At 42.9% G+C, this 20409-nt stretch overlaps 1 protein-coding gene across 2 annotated transcripts in view; it reads right to left on the minus strand.

Annotated features, from left to right (window-relative positions):
• Nucleotides 1-1669: 1669 nt before the first annotated feature.
• The window catches only part of LOC132391936 (snake venom metalloproteinase BmooMPalpha-I-like), a 130132-nt gene continuing 111392 nt past the window's right edge, over nucleotides 1670-20409 (minus strand). For both annotated transcript variants that reach the window (XM_059965739.1, XM_059965738.1), the window contains exons 10-14: nucleotides 17494-17575; nucleotides 16630-16766; nucleotides 12269-12374; nucleotides 9181-9232; nucleotides 1670-5032 (exon numbers count right to left, since the gene is read on the minus strand). In XM_059965739.1, coding sequence (XP_059821722.1) covers nucleotides 4890-5032; nucleotides 9181-9232; nucleotides 12269-12374; nucleotides 16630-16766; nucleotides 17494-17575 — 520 coding nt within the window. In that variant the 3' untranslated portion in view covers nucleotides 1670-4889. The remainder of the gene's footprint in view (nucleotides 5033-9180; nucleotides 9233-12268; nucleotides 12375-16629; nucleotides 16767-17493; nucleotides 17576-20409) is intronic.

Below are 20409 nucleotides of genomic sequence, written 5' to 3' on the forward strand. Positions count from 1 at the left end.
AAGCTAGTCAGCTCCATCTTGGGCACTCGCCTACAAAGTACCCAGGACGTCTTTAGGGACCGGTGTCTCAGAAAGGTAGCGTCCATTATTAAGGACCTCCAGCACCCAGGGCATGCCCTTTTCTCACTGTTACCAACAGGTAGGAGGTACAGAAGCCTGAAGACACACACTCAGCTATTCAGGAACAGCTTCTTCCCCTCTGCCATCTAATTCCTAAATGGACACTGAAGCTTTGTACACTACCTCACTTTATTTTTTAATATACAGTATTTCTGACTTTTGAACATTTTTTAAAAGTCTATTCAATGCACATAATAGATTTACTTGTTTATTTATTATTATTTTTCTCTCTCTGCTAGATTATGTATTGCATTGAACTGCTACTACTAAGTTACAACTTCCACAACATATGCTGGTGATAATAAACCTGATTCTGATTCTGATCCCGTCCAATAAGTTCAAAGTATATTTATTATCAAAGTATGTATACATTATTTATCCTTGAGATTTGTCTTCTTACAGGCAAGCACAAGACAAAAAACCCTCAGAAGAACCCATTTTTAAAAAAAGACCGTCAAACACCGCAGAGAGGAAAAAGAATACAAATTGTGCAAATGATAGAAGCAAGCAAATAGCTTCAGAACTATAGTTTTATGGTAGGCTCGCGGCCAGGGTTCACTGCAGCTGGAGCAGGCCACAGCCTCAGTCCAGCGCAGAGCTGAGTAAACATTGGGAGACCACAGACACGAGGCCAGGGTTCACTGCAGCCAGAGTGAACAGCTCTGGGGCCTGAACCCCAGTGCCAAGATTCAGCCCACACCTGATCTTTCAGATTTGGCCTGGCACTTAAGTCGATCAGATTTCAGGACCTTCCTCACCCTCACTGACACCATGACTCTGCCTTAACCCCCACCTCCACCTTCACTTGCCTCGGCCATGCCACCCCTGAGCCTCTACCACCATTCACCTCCACTTCCCTCAACCATTTCTTGCCTGTGCCTGCACGAATCCTTGCTTCTCCATTGTTAGCCTTGATTGTTATTAATAAAGTATTTAGTAATTTTCTTTATTTTGTTTTTTTTGTCACTGATAAATAGTCACTGGGCACCACTAGTGCCATCTTTAACCAGAAACAGATACAATTTCCAATGATAAAATCCAAACAACTTATAAACTACAAGGGATTTCCAAATGTAGGTACAATTCTTACAAACTAAAAGAACATACCAATGAGTTGCAGACGATTGAGCTACCTGTCGCAGAAACCGAAGGTTGAGGAATGATCTCTAGTTCTTCTTCCAGTTACCTCATCTTTCTGTCTTGCCATTCCTAACAATCCCCAATGCTTTCTAATATCTGCACTATTTTGCTACTCGTTGACATTATTTGTATGTGATGTTTTTCAGATAGCTTTGCTGTGACACAGTAATTCACACAGATTGTCTAAACGCTTCTGGGGATGGAGACCCCAGACACCCAATATTAATGATGTTTCTCTGAGTACACAAATATCTTGTCTATTGTTTGATCGTACCTGTGACCACTGTGGGACCTCAGTGATTTTCTGATCCCCAGGTTTTGTTAGGAGTCTAAGAATGAGTGAAAACTTGTTGCTTTATGATAATTTATTTAACAGTTTCAACAAAAGAACAGATACAGAGCATATAAAGCTAAGGAAGATGAAAAAACAAAGACACAAAGATGGCACCTTTACAAAAACTGGCACTTTTATACTTCACATAAGAAATATCCCTGAGATAAGGACTGACCAATTAAGACACATAGTCAGAGCACATGTGTCAGTGCTAATGCTTACCCAATGAAAAATGAAAAAGCTGATAAACTCTTATGTATCTGCTGTACCTCTTTCCCACCAGTAGTTGAAGACAACAGCACATATTGTTTAACATATCCTAATTTTAAAAAAATACAAATTGTGTTTGTAAATATTATGATTTTAGTCTTGCATTACTTTAAATGACATGTCGTTGCAAGCATAAAAAACAACTGATTCCAACATTATGTTTGTATTGTAATGAAGTAGTAAGTCTGGTTAAACAACTACTTACATTTATAGAATTAAGATTCACAGTATCTAAACAAGAAAGTCGAAACTGAGGTATGACATTACTTCTTGTCTGAAATTCACATTTTATTAAATTGGGAACATGAAAAGTCCAACCAAGCGTAAGCCATTCAACATTACCCAACACAGACAGGAGAAAATCTGCGGATCCTGGAAATCCAAGCAACACACACAAACGACTGCAGGAACTCACCATCTAGAGTAAAGTCCTGCTGAAGGGTCTCGGCTCGAAACATCAACTGTTCACTCTTTCCCATAGATGCTGCCTGGCCTGTTGAGTTCCCCCAGTGTTTTGTGTGGGTTGCAAATTACTTGCCATTCAGAGAAATCATGACTAATTTTGACCCTCCAATCCACCTGACCATCTAATTCCAATTTCCATCCATTCTTAAAACCCAATATCTCCAAAGACCCTGAATTTAATCAATGAAGGATACCCAAAGTCTCCGGAGTTTACAGAGAAAGGTGTACGAGATTAAAAACTATCCACTGAGTGGCAGTTCTGTGGGCAAAAATGCCTTCTTAATGAGAGAGGTCAGAGAAGAATGGCCAGACTGGTTCAAGATGACAAGAAGGCAACAGTAATTTAAGTAACTACATATTACAACGGTGATGTGTAGAAGAACATCTCTGAAAGCATAACACATCAAAACCTGAATGGATGGGGTACAGCAGCAGAAGGCCATGGACATACACTCAGGGGCCACTTTTTTTTAGCTAATAAGGTGGCCATTGAGTGTATATGCCTGTCTAAGAATTTCTTAAATGCTCACAATGTACCTGCATCTCGCAACAAACAACATTTCCTCTAGTTTTTATTTTACACAGCTGAGTGGACCAGCCATTGCTTTGAGCAGGAAATTTTTACGTGGCCTGAAAAGTGTGCGGCATTTTACAATAACATTATAAAAAAAAGAAATTCCAGCTGCACAGCAACAAAGTCTATGTGCATGGGAACACTGCAGCTACCATGCAGCCGCACAGCTTAGAGGGAACAGTGCTCACCACCCTAGTAGGGCGTTCAACACACTTGTCACTCTCTGTGTAAAACACCTGACCTCTGACCTCCCTCCATACTTCTTGCCAATTCTCCTGAAATTATTAACCTTTTACACTCTGGGAGCGGTTTCTGCCCGTCCATTTCATCAATGCCTCTTAACATCTTGTACACCTCTGCCAAGTCACCACTCATCCTCTTTCACTCCAAAGGGAAAAGTCCTGGTTTACTCAACCTAGAACTTATGCTCTCTAATCCAGGCAGCATCCTGGCAAATCTTCTCTGCACCCTCTCTAAAACTTCCATATCCTTCCTATAATGAGATGACCAGAACCGACCACAACATGCCAAGTTTGGTCTAACCAGGGTTTTAAAGAGCTACATTAACTCACAACTCTTGAATGCAGCACTCCAACTAATGAAGGCCAATGAAGGCTTTCTTAACCATCCTATCAACCTGCATGGCAACTTTGAGGAATCTATCTGTGCCATGCTTCCCCAGAAGCAAGTATATCCTTCTTTTTGTATTCTAGATTGGATCTCACCATAGGCTAGACAGCTGCAGCAAGACTTCCTGTTGTCCACACACACTGAAATAATTGCTTCTTGTAACTGAATGCTCAATGTAGAATGACATTCCATTTAGAAGAGTGATGAGTAGGATGTTTTTGAGGCAGAAGGTGGTGAATCTGTGGAATTCATTGCCACTGATAGCTGCAGAGACCAAGTCATTGGGTATATTTAAAACAGAGGCTGATAGGTTCTTGATTAGTCAGGGTATCAAAGGTTATGGAGTGAAGGCAGGAGAATGGGGTTGTGAGGGATAACAAAACAGCCATGATTGAATGGCAGAGCAGACTCGATGGGCTAAATGGCCTAATTCTGCTCCCATTTTTTCACAGGCATCTGCAACATGTGAACAAATACCTCAAGGTCCCTCTGCATATTAAAATCTATTCATTTCTTACCCACTATAAAAGAAATCAAATTCTTCACAGTTTGTCTTTTTGTTTTGAAAAATCTGAATGATTCTTTCTCTACCAATTCATTCATAACAAACTAATAGCAGATAGTGCAAGGTCAGTTTGGTTCAATACACGTACTACGGATGTTTCCAATCTTCAAGATTTCCAGTACACAAGTGTAAAGGAGAATGAAATAATTGTTACTCCAGATCCAATGTCTAACAAAAGAAAACACAATAAATATAAATATGTGAGATAGCTTATATACATAGATTGATCTTATGCCCATAAAGTGATGCCAAGCACAGGGGTGACCCTGACAGGAAATGATAAAGTAGTGGAAGGGTGGGTTAGTGGCTGGAGTTGTTGGCCAGCCTTACTGCTTGGAGAAAGTAATTGTTTTTTTGAGTCTGGTGGTCCTGGCATGTGTGCTCCACAGCCTCCTCCCTGATGGGAGTGTGAAGAACAACGACTATATCCCTGTGATGCGTATTGGATCAAACCCTTTTGGCAGTACTGTATTATAAAATATTCCATTATGAATGATTCAAACATTCAGATACTTACAAAAGAATTCTCCCTCGGTGGACATAGGTTGATTTGAATGGTTAGCAATGACAGATCATACACTTTGACCATACATCTTTACATTACTGGAGCAAACTTGATGGCAGAAATCTTTTCTCTGTTTCACTCATCTCTGAGATCAGTTTGAGTGAACGATTTTATGCTCTGCTGCCTTATCTGATGAGGTAGTGAATGAATGATAATGGCTCATTGAATCGACTATTTTGAAATAGCGGTGTGAGCTTGCCCCTTTACATCACTTGCAGTTCTTTGGTTAGACGACGCTTTGCGGAAGGAGATGGTTAGAAACATGCTGAATGCTGCTCGTGCAGTTTTCTTTTCTTCTGTGTTTCAGGAAAAGCAATATATCAACTGCCGCAAAGATGAAAAGAACCAATGAAGCGGAGGCAATAATACCTGTCAATAGATAAAAGAAGTGCTGATGATACGAATACCTTTCCTATGAAACATTCATCCTGTTTTGATCTTGATGCACATTATCACATTCATTTAGTTTGTTTCTTTGGAGATACAGCACAAAGGAGGCCTTTCAGACCACACCACCCAGCAACGTCCTTACTGTATTTAACTCCAGCCTCATCACATGAAAATTTGAGGTAGTCACACTGAAAAGACAGGAGGTAGGCAAATGGGTGACAGTCAAAAGGGGCAGGGGGAGCAGACAGAGAGAGCAGAGCACCACTGTGGCCGTTCCCATCAACAATAAGTATACCGCTTTGGATACTGTTGGAGGGGACGACCTACCAGGAACAAGTTGCAATGGTCTTGTCTCTGGCACTGAGGTTGGATCCTCGACTAGGAAGGGGAGGAGGGAAGAGAAGACAGCAGTAGTGATAGGGGATTCTATAGTCAGGGGGGCGGATAGGAGATTTTGTGGGGAAGATCGGGAATCTCGGATGGTATGTTGCCTCCCTGGTGACGGGGTCTGGGACATCTCAGATCGGGTGCGGGTTATTCTCGAGAGGGAGGGCAAGAACCCAGATGTTGTGGTCCTTGTAGGGAGGGAGTCCTGCGTAGTGAGTCCAGGGAGTTAGGTGCAAAGCTGAAGGGCAGGACCTCCAGGGTAACAATCTCAGGATTGCTACCTGTGCCACATGCGAGTGAAGCAAGGAACAGAAAGATTATACAGATTAATATGCGGCTGAGAAGATGGTGCAGGAGGGAGGGCTTCAGGTTTGTAGGTAATTGGGCTTTGTTCCAGGGAAGGTGGGCTCTGTTCCGACGGGACGGTTTACACCTGAACTGGAGTGGTACTAATGTTATTGCAGGAAAATTTGCTAGTGCTTCTCGGGGGGGGGGGGGTTTAAACTAAATTTGCAGGGGGCAGGGATCCAGAATGCGAGAGAGGTTAGCGAGATGAAGAATAAAGGACAGGTGGGGACTACACGGTTCCGGAATATTAAGTGTGTAGTAAAGAAAGGTGAGGTGGAACAAGTGATAAGGAGGACACGTGTACAGAGGGATGGTCTGACGGAACATGGAGTTAAATGTGCAGAAAGAATAAGTAAATTTAGGAAGGACAACAAAATTCAAGGGGCGTATAGCCCGATGGGAGTTCGGGGAGCTGGGTTAAGCACAATAGGCAGCGAATTAAACAGAGAGAGGAGAAATGGGCTAAAAATTATATATCTGAATGCACGAAGTGTCAGAAATAAGGGGGATGAGCTTGAAGCTCAGGTGCGAATGGGTAACTATGATGTTGTTGGGATAACGGAGACATGGCTGCAGGGAGATCAGACCTGGGAAATGAATGTACAAGGGTATACGTGCTATCGTAGGGACACAAATGTGGGCAGAGGGGGTGGGGTGGCCCTGTGGTGAGGAATGAGATTCAGTCCTTTGCAAGGGGGGTAATAGGATCAGGAGAAGTAGAGTCTCTGTGGATAGAACTGAGGAACAGTAAGGGCAAAAGGACCCTAATGGGTGCTGTCTACAGGCCACCAAACAGTAGCATGGATATCGGATGCAAGTTGAATAGGGAGTTAACACTGGCATGTGGCAAAGGTAATGTCACAGTAGTTAAGGGGGATTTCAACATGCAGGTGAACTGGGAGAATCAGGTTGGTGCTGGACCCCAGGATAGGGAGTTTGTAGAGTGCCTACGGGATGCATTCTTGGAACAGCTTGTATGAGAGCCGACCAGGGACAAGGCTATTCTGGATTTAGTGCTGTGTAATGAACAGGATTTGATAAGCGATCTTGAAGTGTAAAGGAGCCATTAGGAGGTAGTGACCATAATATGATAAGTTTTTATCTGCAATTTGAGAAGGATAAGGGCAGATCAGAGGTGTCAGTATTGCAGTTGAACAAAGGAGACTATGGAGCCATGAGGGAGGAGCTGGCCAAAGTTAAATGGATGGATATCCTAGCAGAAAAGACAGTGGAACAGCAATGGCAGGTATTCTTGGGAATAATGCACAAGGTGCAAAATCAGTTCATCCCCCAGAGAAGGAAGGATTCAAATTGGGGAAAGGGGCCACAGTGGTTGAAAAAGGAAGTCAGTAAGGAGTTTCTACGTTCTCCCTGTGAATGTGTGGTTTTCTTTCAGGTGCTTTGGTTTCCTTCCACATTCGAAAGATGTACAGTTAGGGTTAGTGAGTTGTGGACATGCTACATTGGCACCAGACGTGTGGTTACACTTGCGGACTGCCCCGCACAATCCTTGCTGATTTGATTTGATGCAAATGATGTATTTCTCTGTACGTTTCGATGTTTCTATGTACACCAATCTTACAAGAAATTCTGCACGTAGAGTGCTGGAGGAACTCAGTAGATCAGCCTTCCTGGTCTCTCTTCTTCCATTCCCAACTCTGACTCCTTCTCTTACCCCCCTCCCTTCTCCTCACCTGCCTACCACCCCCTGGTACACCTCTTCCTTCCTTTACACCCATGGTCCAGTCTCCTCTCCTATCAGATTCCTTTTTCTTCAGCCCTTTACCTATACCACCTCTCACCTTCTGACCTCATCCACCCCTCCCACACCCACCCACCTTCCCCCTTGTATTCCTTCCCCTCCCCACCGTCTTTATCTGGCTTCTTCCTTTCCAGTCCTGATGAAGGGTCTTGGCCCAAAATATCCAATATTTATTTCCCTTCATAGATGCTGCCTTACTTGTTGGGTTGCTTCAGCATATTGTGTGTGATAACCTTATAAGAAATTTAACTAAGTTTTTCCTCAAAAGGAGTCAATCATCAGTCAATCCAGCAGTGCTTCAGCTTGTTCTCCCTTCAAAGGGAGGTTCCCCAGGGATGTCCATGATCAGTGAACTCGGTGGCAGCGATTGCAGCATGGAGATGACCATTCGGCCCATCAGATTGTTCTGCCCTTTTATATGGATCCTTCTACTCTCATCCCATTCTACTGCCCTCACCCTATGCATTCAAGCTCTTAGCAAGTACTCATCCAATTCCAGCACCAATGGTGCAGTGTGTCAGCCAGAATATTGGGAAAGTACTCTATATTCCAGTCATCTATAATCTGGGATGGAGAAATGGCTTCTAGCTTCCTACTTTGCTTTTCATGAACTTACATAGCAAGAAGGGGGGATATTTGTACAAGACTCAATTGTAAAAGACCCTGGCAAGGCCATACTTGGAATATGGGGCTGAGAGGAAAGGTGGATCAGCCATGATGAAATGGCAGAGCAGACTTGATGGGCCAAATGACTTAATTCTGCTCAAATATCCTACATATATTGCACTCAGTTTTGGTCACTCTGATATAGAAATGATGCAATTACAATGGAAGTGGTGCAGAAAAGGTTTGCAAAGTAATAGCCGGGATTTGAGTGACTGAGTTATAGGGATAGGTTACACAGACTTGGGGTTATTTTCCATGGAGCATCACAGACTGAGGGGTGATCTTATAGAGTTGTCCAAAATCACAAGGGGCATAGATAGGTAGTCTTTCTTCCCAGATTTGGGGAAATGTTTAAGTGAGAGAGGTGCCAGATTGCTGGTGCCAGATGGGGTGGTTTGAGTATCTCAGAAACTGCTAATCTTCTGGAATTTTCCTGCACAACAGTCTTTAGAGTTTTCAAAGGCTGATGCGAAAAACAAAAAAAAACAACACATCCAGTGGGCAGCAGTCCTGTGGGTGAAAACACCCTGTTAATGAGAGAGGTCAGAGGAGAACGGCCAGACTGGCTCAAGCTGACAGGAAGGTGACAGTAACTCAAATAACCAGGCATTACAACAGTGGTGTGCAGAAGAGCATCTCTGAACACACCACACATTGAACCTTGAAGTGGATGGCTACAGTAGCAGAAGACCACAACGGGTTCCATTCCTCGATCTAGTAAAGTGGCCATTGAGTGTATCTATACTACTCCACTTTCCAATTTCCTTTCAGTTTCCTTCAGCTTTCCTATTTCAACTCAATGTGTGATAGATAAATCCTCCAGTCATTTTGCTAAGTTCCTTCAGTCTGTTTGCTCAACAACCCCCCAGTAATATTAACCCAATGACACTGTCCAGCGAGCATGGCATTGGTTAACCCATCTATTCTCACTTTCCCAATTGAGATCCTCGGGCTTGGTACTCACCAATCTTCAAATTCATCGAACTGTTGTCCTTTATTAATGCTACCGTGATATTCTGGGAAAACAAAATAGTGAAACCTATCACCCTTGGTCCCTAAATAAATACATTGCCAGTGATGCAGGGATAAATAGCAGGTGAATCCTTCAGAATGAGAATCAGGCTTATTATCACCGGCATGTGTCGTGAAATTCATTAACTTAGCAGCAGTATTTCAATGCAGTACATAGTATAGAAAGAAAAATAAGTAAACAAACAAATAAATAAACAAATTGATTGCAGTAAGTATATATATATATATATATATATATACATCTATTGAATAGATTTTAAATAGTTTTAAAACAGAAGTAATATATATTCTTTTTAAACATGAAGTAGCATTCACGGGTTCAAAGTCCATTTAGGAATTGTATGTGCATACGATACAACCTTTATGTACCTAAAGCATCTATATCAGCTTCAGTGTTGTCTTTATTTTTATTTATGTATTATTTTCCCAGTGGATTATCGACACCCAATTGCCCACCATTGAGAACATCTACCATAAATGCTGCCTGGGCAGGGCTAAAAGCATTATCAAGGTTGCATCTCACCCTAACCATGGACTTTTTACTCTCTCCCATCCGGTAGGTGCTACAGGAGCCTCCGCTTTCGCACCAGCGGGCACAGGAATAGCTTCTTCCCTGAGGCTGTGACCCTGCTAAATCTCACATCAGTATTGCACCCATATTGTACTGTCTCAGTACTTTTATATTTGTATGCTGTAGCACTTACTTTTTATTCGCAGTTATTTTGTAAATAACACTACTCTTTGCATTTCTGGTTAGATGCTAAATGCATTTCATTTGGCTTTGTATCTGTACTTGGCACAATGACAATAAAGTTGAATCTAATCTAATTTAGAGATACAGCTCGGTAATAGGTGCTGTACTCATGCTGCCCGATTACACACATGTAACCAATCAACCGATTAACTCATACGTCTTTGGACTGTGGGAGGAAAACAGAGCTCCTGGAGGAAACCCACGTGGTCACAGGGAGTATGTACAAGCTCCTTAAAGGCAGTGTCAAGAATTGAACTCAGGTTGTTCCCTCTGTTATAATGTTCTGCTAACCACTATGCTACCATGCCACACCCTTGTAAAGGACGTAACAACACTGAGAGTGTAACAGAAATTCAACAGAATATCGAAATATTAACCTGAGATACAGTGATTCATTGTGAGGACAGACTGTGCTTGTTTTCTTTGGGGGTGGGATGGCAGAGCAGGGATCTGCTAGGGGAGGGTATGGGGTAGCTAGGAGGGACTGTTTCCCCTCAGCAGAAATGTCTAAAACTAGCATGGATAATTATCAGAAACATGAAGTGTCTGGCTTTGCAGCAGCAATACAGTGCAATATATAAAAAATAAGTCTGCAGCTAAGGACACTGCGCAGCAGATTCGGCAATTGCATTCGTACTAATTTCTGTTTCCTTCTGTCTATGTTTAACCCCCATCTTTTCGTTGTAGCGCTTTTTGAGATGAGCAAAGCACAGCAACGTTATGTCGTCTGCTTACATTTGGCCTAGTCCGGAAAGTAGACTATCAATTCGACTTGACGCTGGAAATGAGCTGTGTTCGTTTTGTATTTAGATATTCATTTCTGCCGCGGTGTTGGCATCTAGTTTTCTGTTTGGGAGTTTAGTTAATGGCTCTGTTTTGGCCTATTGTTTTCCTTTCTCTTAAAATTTCATTCGCATTAAAGTCTGTGAACTACGGACCCGCTTCACCCTCTCTCTCTCCACATTTGGGCCATATCTGAATGCCGGTGACAAAGTCAGGAAATAAATGCAGAAGAGGAACAGTGAGGTGGTATTCATGGGTTCATGGACTGTTTAGAAATCTGACGGCAGAGGGGAAGAAGCTGTTTCTAAAATATTGAGTATTGGTCTTCAGGCTCCTAGTGCAATCGAATGGACACTCAACCTTACATTGTGCTTTACTGGCTACCTGCACTGCACTTTCTCTGTAGCTGCTACTGTTTTGCCTCATTCTTTCACAATGCACTGATGTGATGAAGTGGTCTGTATCGATGGGACAGGATAGAAAATGGGCAGAAGCACTAAGATGCCCACTGTTTCCAGTCCTGGTGAAGGGTCTCGGCGCAAAACATCATCAGTTCATCAGATGCTGCCTGACCCGTTGAGTTCCTCCAGCATTTTTTGTGTGCTGATCCATTCCAGCGTATGCAGTCTCGAAGTTCAAAGTAAATTTATTATCAAAGTACGTATATGTCACCACACACAACCCTGAGATTCACTTTCTTGCAGGCACTTGCAGTAAGACAAAGAAGTACAATGGAATCAGTGAAAACTGCACTGATAAACAACCATTGTGCAAAAGAAAAACTGCACAAATCAAAAGTAATTATAATAATAAATCATCATCATTATGTGCCGTTATAGGTGATCATGGTCTTTTCATGACCATGATTGTTCTTGCTAAGTCTTTCTACAGAAGTATTTTGCCATTGCCTTCTTCTGGGCAATGTCTTTAGAAGACGGGTGACCCTAGACATTATCAATACTTTACTGTACAGAGTATTGATATTCAGGCATTTTCGTCCTTCATTTGTAGTCCTGAAAAAGGGTCTCAGCCAGAAACATCGACTGATGACTCTTTTCCATTGATTCTGCCTGAACTGCTGAGTTCCTTCAGCATCTTCTGAGTGTTGCCCTTCAGAGATTATCTCCCTGGCATCAGTGGTCGCAAAACCAGGACTTGTGATATGCACCAGCAGCTCATACGACCATCCACCACCTGCTCCCATGGCTTCATGTGACCCTGATCGGGGAGGCTAAGTAGTTGCTACACCTTGCTCAAGGGTAACCTGCAGGCTCGTGGAGGGAAGGAGCACCTTATATCTCCTTTAGGAGAGACACATCTCCATCCCGGCAATTTTATAATAAATAAATAGATAGATAAATAAATAAATAACTGATACTGAGGACTTCCTTGTGATAAAACCTTGTGATTTGAAAAGTCCCATGGAACTGGTTAAGGAAATAGCATTATATTTCTTCCACCAATGTGAGATTCCCAAACTCACCATGGAGGTGGCTGGCCGATCCTTCAAGCAACTGACGTTAAATCTTCTCAAGAAGCTGTTCAGAAATTTCTTACTGCAATCACTGAATATTGGATTCATTGTTGACCTGTGGAGGAAAAAAAACAATGAACTCAGTTGGCAAATAGAAGTAAGTAAAGCTTATGTAAATCCTTAGAGGGTCCGTAATCATTTTTGGGGAATAAATCATTTTTGGGGAAACTGCAGTTTAGCCACTGTGAGATTTATTGATACATTAATATTAGTGCCCAAGACATTACTGTGGCTGCATTTGGAATATCGTGTTTAACTTTGGTCACCCTGCTTTAGGAAAGACAGCATTGAAATAGAAAGTGTGAAAAGGAGATTTACAAGTTTTTTAAACTCAAAAGACTGTGTTTATAAAACTTGTATAGAGTCCTGCCAAAGAGTCTCGGCCTGAAACGTCGACTCTTTATTCCTCTCTGCCTGACTGCTGAGTTCCTTCTGCGTGCTGTGTGTGTCACAAGTTTTATCTTGTCGGGCCTCGAGCAAAAGAGAAAGCTTGAGTATGTCAGGACTTTTTAAAATTGGAGTGTAGGAGAATGAAGCGTGATCTCAGAGAGAAGTGTAAAATCATGAGGGTTACAGATAGGGTGAATGCCTACAATCTTTATCCCCGGGTTGGGGAATCAAGAACTAGGGATCACAGGTCTAGGGCAGGTGTGGAAAGATTTAACAGACACACGAGGGACTTCTTCACCCAGAGAGTGGTCAGTATATGAAACGTCTTAGGCCCATACATACAGCTGGAGTGCCTAAGGCTTTTTTCACAGTACTGTAGTAATTTTATGTATCGCACTGTACTGTTGCCACAACAAAAATAATTTCATGACATACGTGACTGATGATAAACCTGATTCTGATATGAATCTCTATTGTGGACTGACAGTGGGAAGGGGGCAGGGAGAGGAGAATCATGGTTGGGAGTGGGAAGCACCAGAGGGCCAGCCTAGGTGATCAATCAACGAATTGTTTGGAATCAAATGGCCCTGACTGGTGCCTCAGAACTGGGCATGTCTGCATGCGCACTGCTTCTCTGCCACCTCTCCCACACCCATCCCGTGGTGATCCACTCTCGCCATTCCGAACAACCTTTATTCCTGCCAGATTTACAAACTCACTCTCCACTCCATGTTTGCAAACACAGTACTATGCAAAACTCTTAGGCATCCTAGATCTATATATGTTCCTGAGACTTTTGCACAGCCCCATACTTGAAGAGTACATGGATCAGAATGGTTCAGAGCAGAGGTTCCCAACCCAGGGTCCATGGACCCCTTGGTTAATGGTATGGGTCCTAGTTTAGAGGGATGTGGGCCAAATGTAGGCAAATGGGACTATCTTAGATGGGGGTCTTGGTTGCCATGGACCAGTTGGGCCAAAAGGCCTGCATGACTATATCAGAGGATACTAGGCCAAGAAAATATCCTCAGTGCAAAAGAAGATAAGTGACTTTTGACAATGCTGGTGTTGTTCACCTTGAGGCAGGGGAGGTTGGGGGGAAATTGAACAGAGGAGAAAATGACATGGGGTTTGATAAAGGATGAAATGTTCTACGTGTTGTTAAGATCTGAGGAATGCAGCAGTGTTGGATGCAGTTTCCATGGGATTATTTATACACTGAACATGGGAGGGATATAAGTATCTGAGAAAGGAGGAGGGAGTGGAATTAATGAGCAAATTATTGTAAAGATCAGGCACAAACATAATGGATTAAATATCATCCTTGCTGTACAATTCCAGAACACAGAACACTACACCACAGTACAGGCCCTTCAGTTCATGGTGTCATGCCCACCCTTTAACCTACTCTAAGATCAAACTCACCCGCCCCTTCCCACATAATCACTCTATTATCCTCCATGTGGGCGTCATGGTAGCATAGCGGTTAATGAAATGCTGTATAGGCTCAGGGCACTGGAGTTTGGAGTTCCGTTTCAGCGTCACCTATGGGGAATCTGAACATCCTGCTCGTGGAATGCGTGGGTTTTCTCGGATCCACTGGTTTCCTCTCACTGTCCAAAGATGCACTGGTCAGTAGGTCAATTAGTCATTGTAAATTGTCCAGTGGTTAGGCTAGGGTTAAATTAGAGGTTGTTGGGCATCGCAGCTTGAGGGGTTGGAAGGGCCTCAACAAATAGATAGATAATTGTGCCTAACTAAGTTTCATTAATGCCCCTAATGTTGTAAGTGCCTCTTCCACCACCCCTGGCAAGGCAATTCACACCCTCTGCACTCTCTGTAAACTCCTTATATTTTCCTCCAATTGCCTTAAAATTATACCCCTTCCTATCAGCCACATTCTGTGATATTCTGTAATTCTGTATGACGTTTTCCTCAAAGATAATTCTGCTCCTTCTTAGAGTCCTCCAGTATAGCTCTCCTCGCCCCTCACCCAAGTGACATTTGTGCCACAGAGAGGTCCTACTGTGTAAGTCGCCACTTGAAAACCTGTTTCTATCATCTCTTCATGTTCAACTCCAGAGGAATTGTCATCCTCTTATTCAGACTCGGTAGCCAGCGGCATCAACCCAAAGGGCTCAAGTTACATCAACTAACATGGAAACCAGAACATAGAACTTCGTGCACAGAACACGCGTGCTTGTGTGTGTCTTTGCGCCGTAATGTATATATTGCAAAAAAGTAATCATATTTATTTGAATTATTATATTACATCATTAAAGTTAATCAAAATAATATTTTATATAATATATATTTTATACATGTAGTATTTATATACTGTACAGTGCAAAAGTCTTAGGAACACACACCCCCCCCCCCCCCCCCCGAGGGGTAGTTGATAAGCTTGTGGCCTAAGGTAGAAGAAGATGAGTCATTAACTTCAAACTTTCTGCATAATCACTCAAAGAGTTGACCTGCATGTGCATGTAATGAGAGCTGTATAACTCATCTCCTTCTATCTTAGGCCACAAACTTATCAACCACGTGTGTGTGTGTGTGTGTGTGTGTGTGTGTGTGTATATGTGTGTGTGTACATATAGAGAGAGAGAGAGAGAGAGAGAGAGAGTGCACACCAGGGTGTCTAGGATGTTCACACAGTAATGTAGTAACTTTATGCATTGTACTGTACTGCTGCCACAAAAAAATCTTATTTTATGATGTATGTGAGTGATGATAAACCTGACTCTGATCTGGGTCTCTGTTGTGGACTGAGAGTGGGAAGGGGGCAGGGAGAGGGAAATTACAGTTGGAAAAAGGAGAAGGGAGAGGGAAGGGAGTGGGAAGCACCAGAGAGACATTCTGTAATGAACAATAAACCAATTATTTGCGCCAACTCCCCGCCCCGCCACTCCTTCTCTGCCACCTGCCCCCATGCCCCTCCCGCAATGCTCCACCCTCACCATTCCCAGCATCTTTCACTCCTGCCATATTTACAAACTTGCTCTCTGCTCCACATTGACAAATACAAAACTCTGCAAAAGTCTTGGGCACCCTAGCTATATACTGTATAGGTTTTTAGACTTCTGCACAGTATTGCATCTGTATACATTTTCCTTATTGTAATTTATAATGTATGTTTACATATTGTGCTCTGGTGCTGCAGAACAAAGCACAACATACGGTATATCAGTGATAATAAACTCAAGTCTGATACTTTGCCATTGCTTAACATGGGATCAGAATCACTTACCTAAACGATTATTGCTGTACTTCAAAGGATACATTGTCACAACAAAGTGTGGCGTTTTGTGTCAATGTGACCGTGTCTCGAGACTCTAGGCTACACTGTACAATAGGAATGATTTTAACCTGATCTGGCAGTCTATGTGTGTTGGTCCCACTGAAGTCAGTGAGAGTAACAAATGGCTAGTTTATCTGACATCACCTAGTGTTAAAGTAACCTTCACTATAATTACAAGGGCTCCAATGTTCCTTTAACTACCATAATACAGCTCAGTCAAAAGTTCAAAATAAATTTATTAGCAGGATATATATATGGCCCCACATACAATCCTGAGATTCATTTTCCTGTGGACATACTCAGCAAATCTATAGAATAATAACTATAACAGGATCAATGAAAGATCAGCCGGAGTGCAGACGACAACAAACTGTGCAAATGCAAATAAAAATAAATAGCAATAGATATCAAGAACATGAGATAATGAGATAATAAGTCAGTGGGACTAGGTGAGAGTAAGCGTTCGGCATGGAGTAGAAGGGCTGAGGTGGCCTGTTTCCGTGCTGTAATTGTTACATGGTTATATGGTTAAAGAGTCCTTGAAAATGAACGGTTTTGAAATCAACTCAGTCTATCAGAGATAATTAAGTGCAAGAAGGTAAGCATTAATCGCCCTTACTCAATCGTTGTTGCCAGTAAGCATTCCCCAGAAGTGACAGGGCAGTGACAAGCAGGTCTATCATGATGCATTCCCAGATTGTGACCCATCTCATGGGCAACGTACTTAGCCAGCTCTCTGATGTAATCCTGGTCATCCTACAAAAGTGGAAAAATTCCATCAGTACGATACCTCCCGATTCATACAAGGACCTCTTTGCACCTGCTAATGCACGCTCGGCTCTGCATGCTGTTTATTTGTGCCCAGTTAAAAGCAAAGTAGTTAGAGTAGACAGACAGTATGTTTTTCCCAGGGTTGAAATGTCCAGTAACGGAGATTATGAATTTAAGGTAAGAGGGGGTAATTTCAAAGGAGACATGAGGGGCAAAGTTTTTTTTTTACAAAGAATGGAATCCACTGCCTGGGGTGATGGCAGAGATAAATACATTGGAGACTTTTAAGAGATGTTTTGATGAATGTGAGGAAAGTGGAAGATATGGACCCACCTCAGCAAAATGCAAGAATTTATTTATTTACTTTGTTTATTGAGATATAGCACAGAATACGACCTTCCAATCCTTCAATTCATGCTGCCCAGCAACCCCCATTTAACACTAGCATAGTCACGGGACAATTTACATTGATCAATTAACCTACCAACTGGTAGTCGTTGGACTGTGGGAGGAAACCAGAGAAGACCCATGCAGTCACAGGGAGAACGTACAAACTCCTTACAGACAGCGGCGGGAGAAATTGGCCAGGTGATTATGAATTTATTTTGTTCGGCACAACATTGTGGGCCGAAGGGCCTGTTCCTGTGCTATTCTCTTCTATGTTCTATTTTACAGGATTGGCTGAAAGAGAATAAATGGCATTGGGTCATACCTTGACAACTCCTCCACTTCTCTCCTTCGAGCACATCTCGCTGAGGTAGGCTTGTCCTAGAGACCTCTGAAAAGGCACACCACTGCGGGGGGAAGGGAGTCAATGAAGACAACATTAATTAGTCAGTGCAAGGCAAGCCAAGCTTTATGTAAAACTCTCTTTTCTCTTTTGCCTGTTATGCCACTGGCATTTAGGGCAGCAATCAGAATCAGGTTTAATATCATCAGCATTTGTCATGATATTTGCTCTTTGCAGCAGCGATACAGTACAATACATAACAGAAAAATTATGAATCACAGTAAGTATATATAGTAAATAGTTAACTAAAATAAAAAGTGCAAAATTATAAATAAAAAAATAGTGAGGTAGTGTTCATAGGGTTCAATGTCCATTCAGAAATCTGATGACAAGAGGGGAAAAAGCTATTCCTGAATCCAGGCTTCTGTCCCTCCTTCCTGATGGAAGCAATGGGAACAAGGCATGATCTGGGTGATAGGGATCCTTAATGATGGATGCCATCTTTTTGAGCCGCTGCTCCTTGAAAATATCCTGGATATTCCAGAGGCTAGCACCTATGATGAAAACTCTTTGCAGTTTATTTCGATCACATGTAGGCCCATCCTCTCTGGCAGTGTTCACCTCATCACGTCAGTAGCTTCCTCTCGGTTTTCACTACTGTCAGTCACGCAAGTCCCGGCTACAGACTCTGGAATACTGTCACACTCAGATGAAGAAGGATTCTTCACTGCTGTTTCTGTAACAATTTTGTTTTACTAGTCAGGGTTGTTAGCCCTGAGCTGAACCCCCAAACCTGGAAGACTGGTGGATTACTCTTAGTAGGGCCTCCACACTTTGATCCATTTGGCATGGGGGATCCTACCAAAAGCCAAAGCATAATGGCCCGACTCTGACCGACACAGCTCTCTGGGTCATTGAGGCATGTGAGCCTTCAAACTAGCACAAGCTTGTGGCTCAGAGGGGGTCCAACGAGGGTCACGCAGCATGGAAACCGTCCCTTGGGTCCAAGCAATCCATGCCAACCATGAAAACTGCAGTACAATAATTCCAAGACTCACCTCCGTCTGGGTGAAGAAATTTCCTCTTACCTCTAACCTGCATATTTCCTCCATTCTGCATCTAAGAATATATCAAATTGTTACAGACTGGCTGGTTGCATTACTGCCTGGTACAGAGGCTCCAATGCATAGGCTGCAGAGTTGTAGACTCAGACAGCTCCATCATGGGAGGCTCAACCCTCATCAAAAGGTGTTATCTCAAGAAGACGGCATCCATCATTAAGGACACTCACCTTCTGGGTCATGCCCTTTTCTCATTGCTACCATCAGAGTGGAGGTACAGGAGCCTGAAGACACACAGCCAACATTTAGAAACAACCTCTTTGCTCTGTCATCAGGTTTCTGAACCCATGAACAGTCCCTTTATTTGCATTATTTCTTTCTTCATTTATTGCAATTTACAGTAATTTTTATACCTTGCCTGTACTGCTGCTGTAAAACAACAAATTTCACAACGTGTGTCGGTGATAATAAACCTGATGCTGATTCCTGAATATCCAACCCCTTACGAATGTCAAGTGTACACTTTCCTGTACATCTCGTGCAGGGGAAACATCGACCCTATTAAACTACTCAGTGAGATCACCAAATAAACATCTCTGAGGGCTCTTCCTAGAGTGTTCCAGTCGTCAACAAACAAGACCAGGGATCAAGCACAAGACTGTTCAGGGCTGCCAAGGACTTGTTTTGAGAGCAATACTGTGTTGGAGCTCCTTTTAGTGTCACTGTGGAGAACTGCAGCACTATGCATTCTGATGATGCTCCTGGTCACAGAGCATGGAATCAGGCCCTTGGGCCCACTTGGTCCATGCCTATCAAGATTCCCATGAAAGCTAATCCCATTTCCTGCATTTGGCCTATATCTTTCTAAACCTTTCCTATCTGGATACCTGTCCAAATACATTATAAATATAACCACTTGCCCCTGGCAGCTTATTCAGCATAATGACCATTCCCTGGGTGAAAAACTTGCCCGTCAGGTCCTTAAAAACTTTCCCCCTCTCACCTTAAACCTAGTTCTTAATTCCCCAAACCCATGCACAATGACTTTTCTAATGCCTGTCATGACCATATATACCTCTCTAAGATCACCCCTCGTGCTCCCCTCATGCAATGAATGAAGCCCCAGCCTGCTCAGACTGCTCCATAACTCAGTCCCTGGAGTACCAATAACATCTTCATAAGTACTTTTCCAGCATAACAGCATTCTTCCTAAAGCAAGGTGACCAAAACTTAACATTGTACTCCAAGTTCGGCTATGAACACCTTGTTCAATTCTAGCTCTCCTCTCCTGGATCTCCTGGATTGCTTGCAATCTTAACATTGTACTCCAAGTTCGGCTATGAACACCTTGTTCAATTCTAGCTCTCCTCTCCTGGATCTCCTGGATTGCTTGCCAGCGTTGCACCACCCCATTATACAACCTCCCCTCTTCCTTCCAGTCTAGATGAAGAGCAAAGGACTGACAACTGAGAGTGGCCTATGGAAACAGCTCAGATCCCCTGTGCACATCTCCTTGACAATGCTCGACATGGTGTTCCTGTCAGAGTCATCCAGGCAGGTGGGCACGTTGGAGCTGACCATTCCCCAGGAAGACTGGGTGGAGGAGGCCCATGAAAGGAAAAACTTGGTGGACTTGCTGGAGCAGGGCTGCAGCAAGGGGTAGCGGGCACACTGTATGCGCATAAAGGTTGGCTGCAGACGGCTTGCTGGTCAATCCCTCAGCCAAGCCTACAGCTGGATAGACATTCTCATGAGCCCAGAAGAGGAAAAACATCAGGAATACCACAGAGGCAGCAGAGTGAGCTTCAAAATGGCTGTGGATCAAGAGTAATCCGTG

The sequence above is a fragment of the Hypanus sabinus genome, chromosome 3 (assembly GCF_030144855.1).
Source record: "Hypanus sabinus isolate sHypSab1 chromosome 3, sHypSab1.hap1, whole genome shotgun sequence".
In the NCBI taxonomy this organism is placed as follows: Eukaryota; Metazoa; Chordata; class Chondrichthyes; order Myliobatiformes; family Dasyatidae; genus Hypanus; species Hypanus sabinus.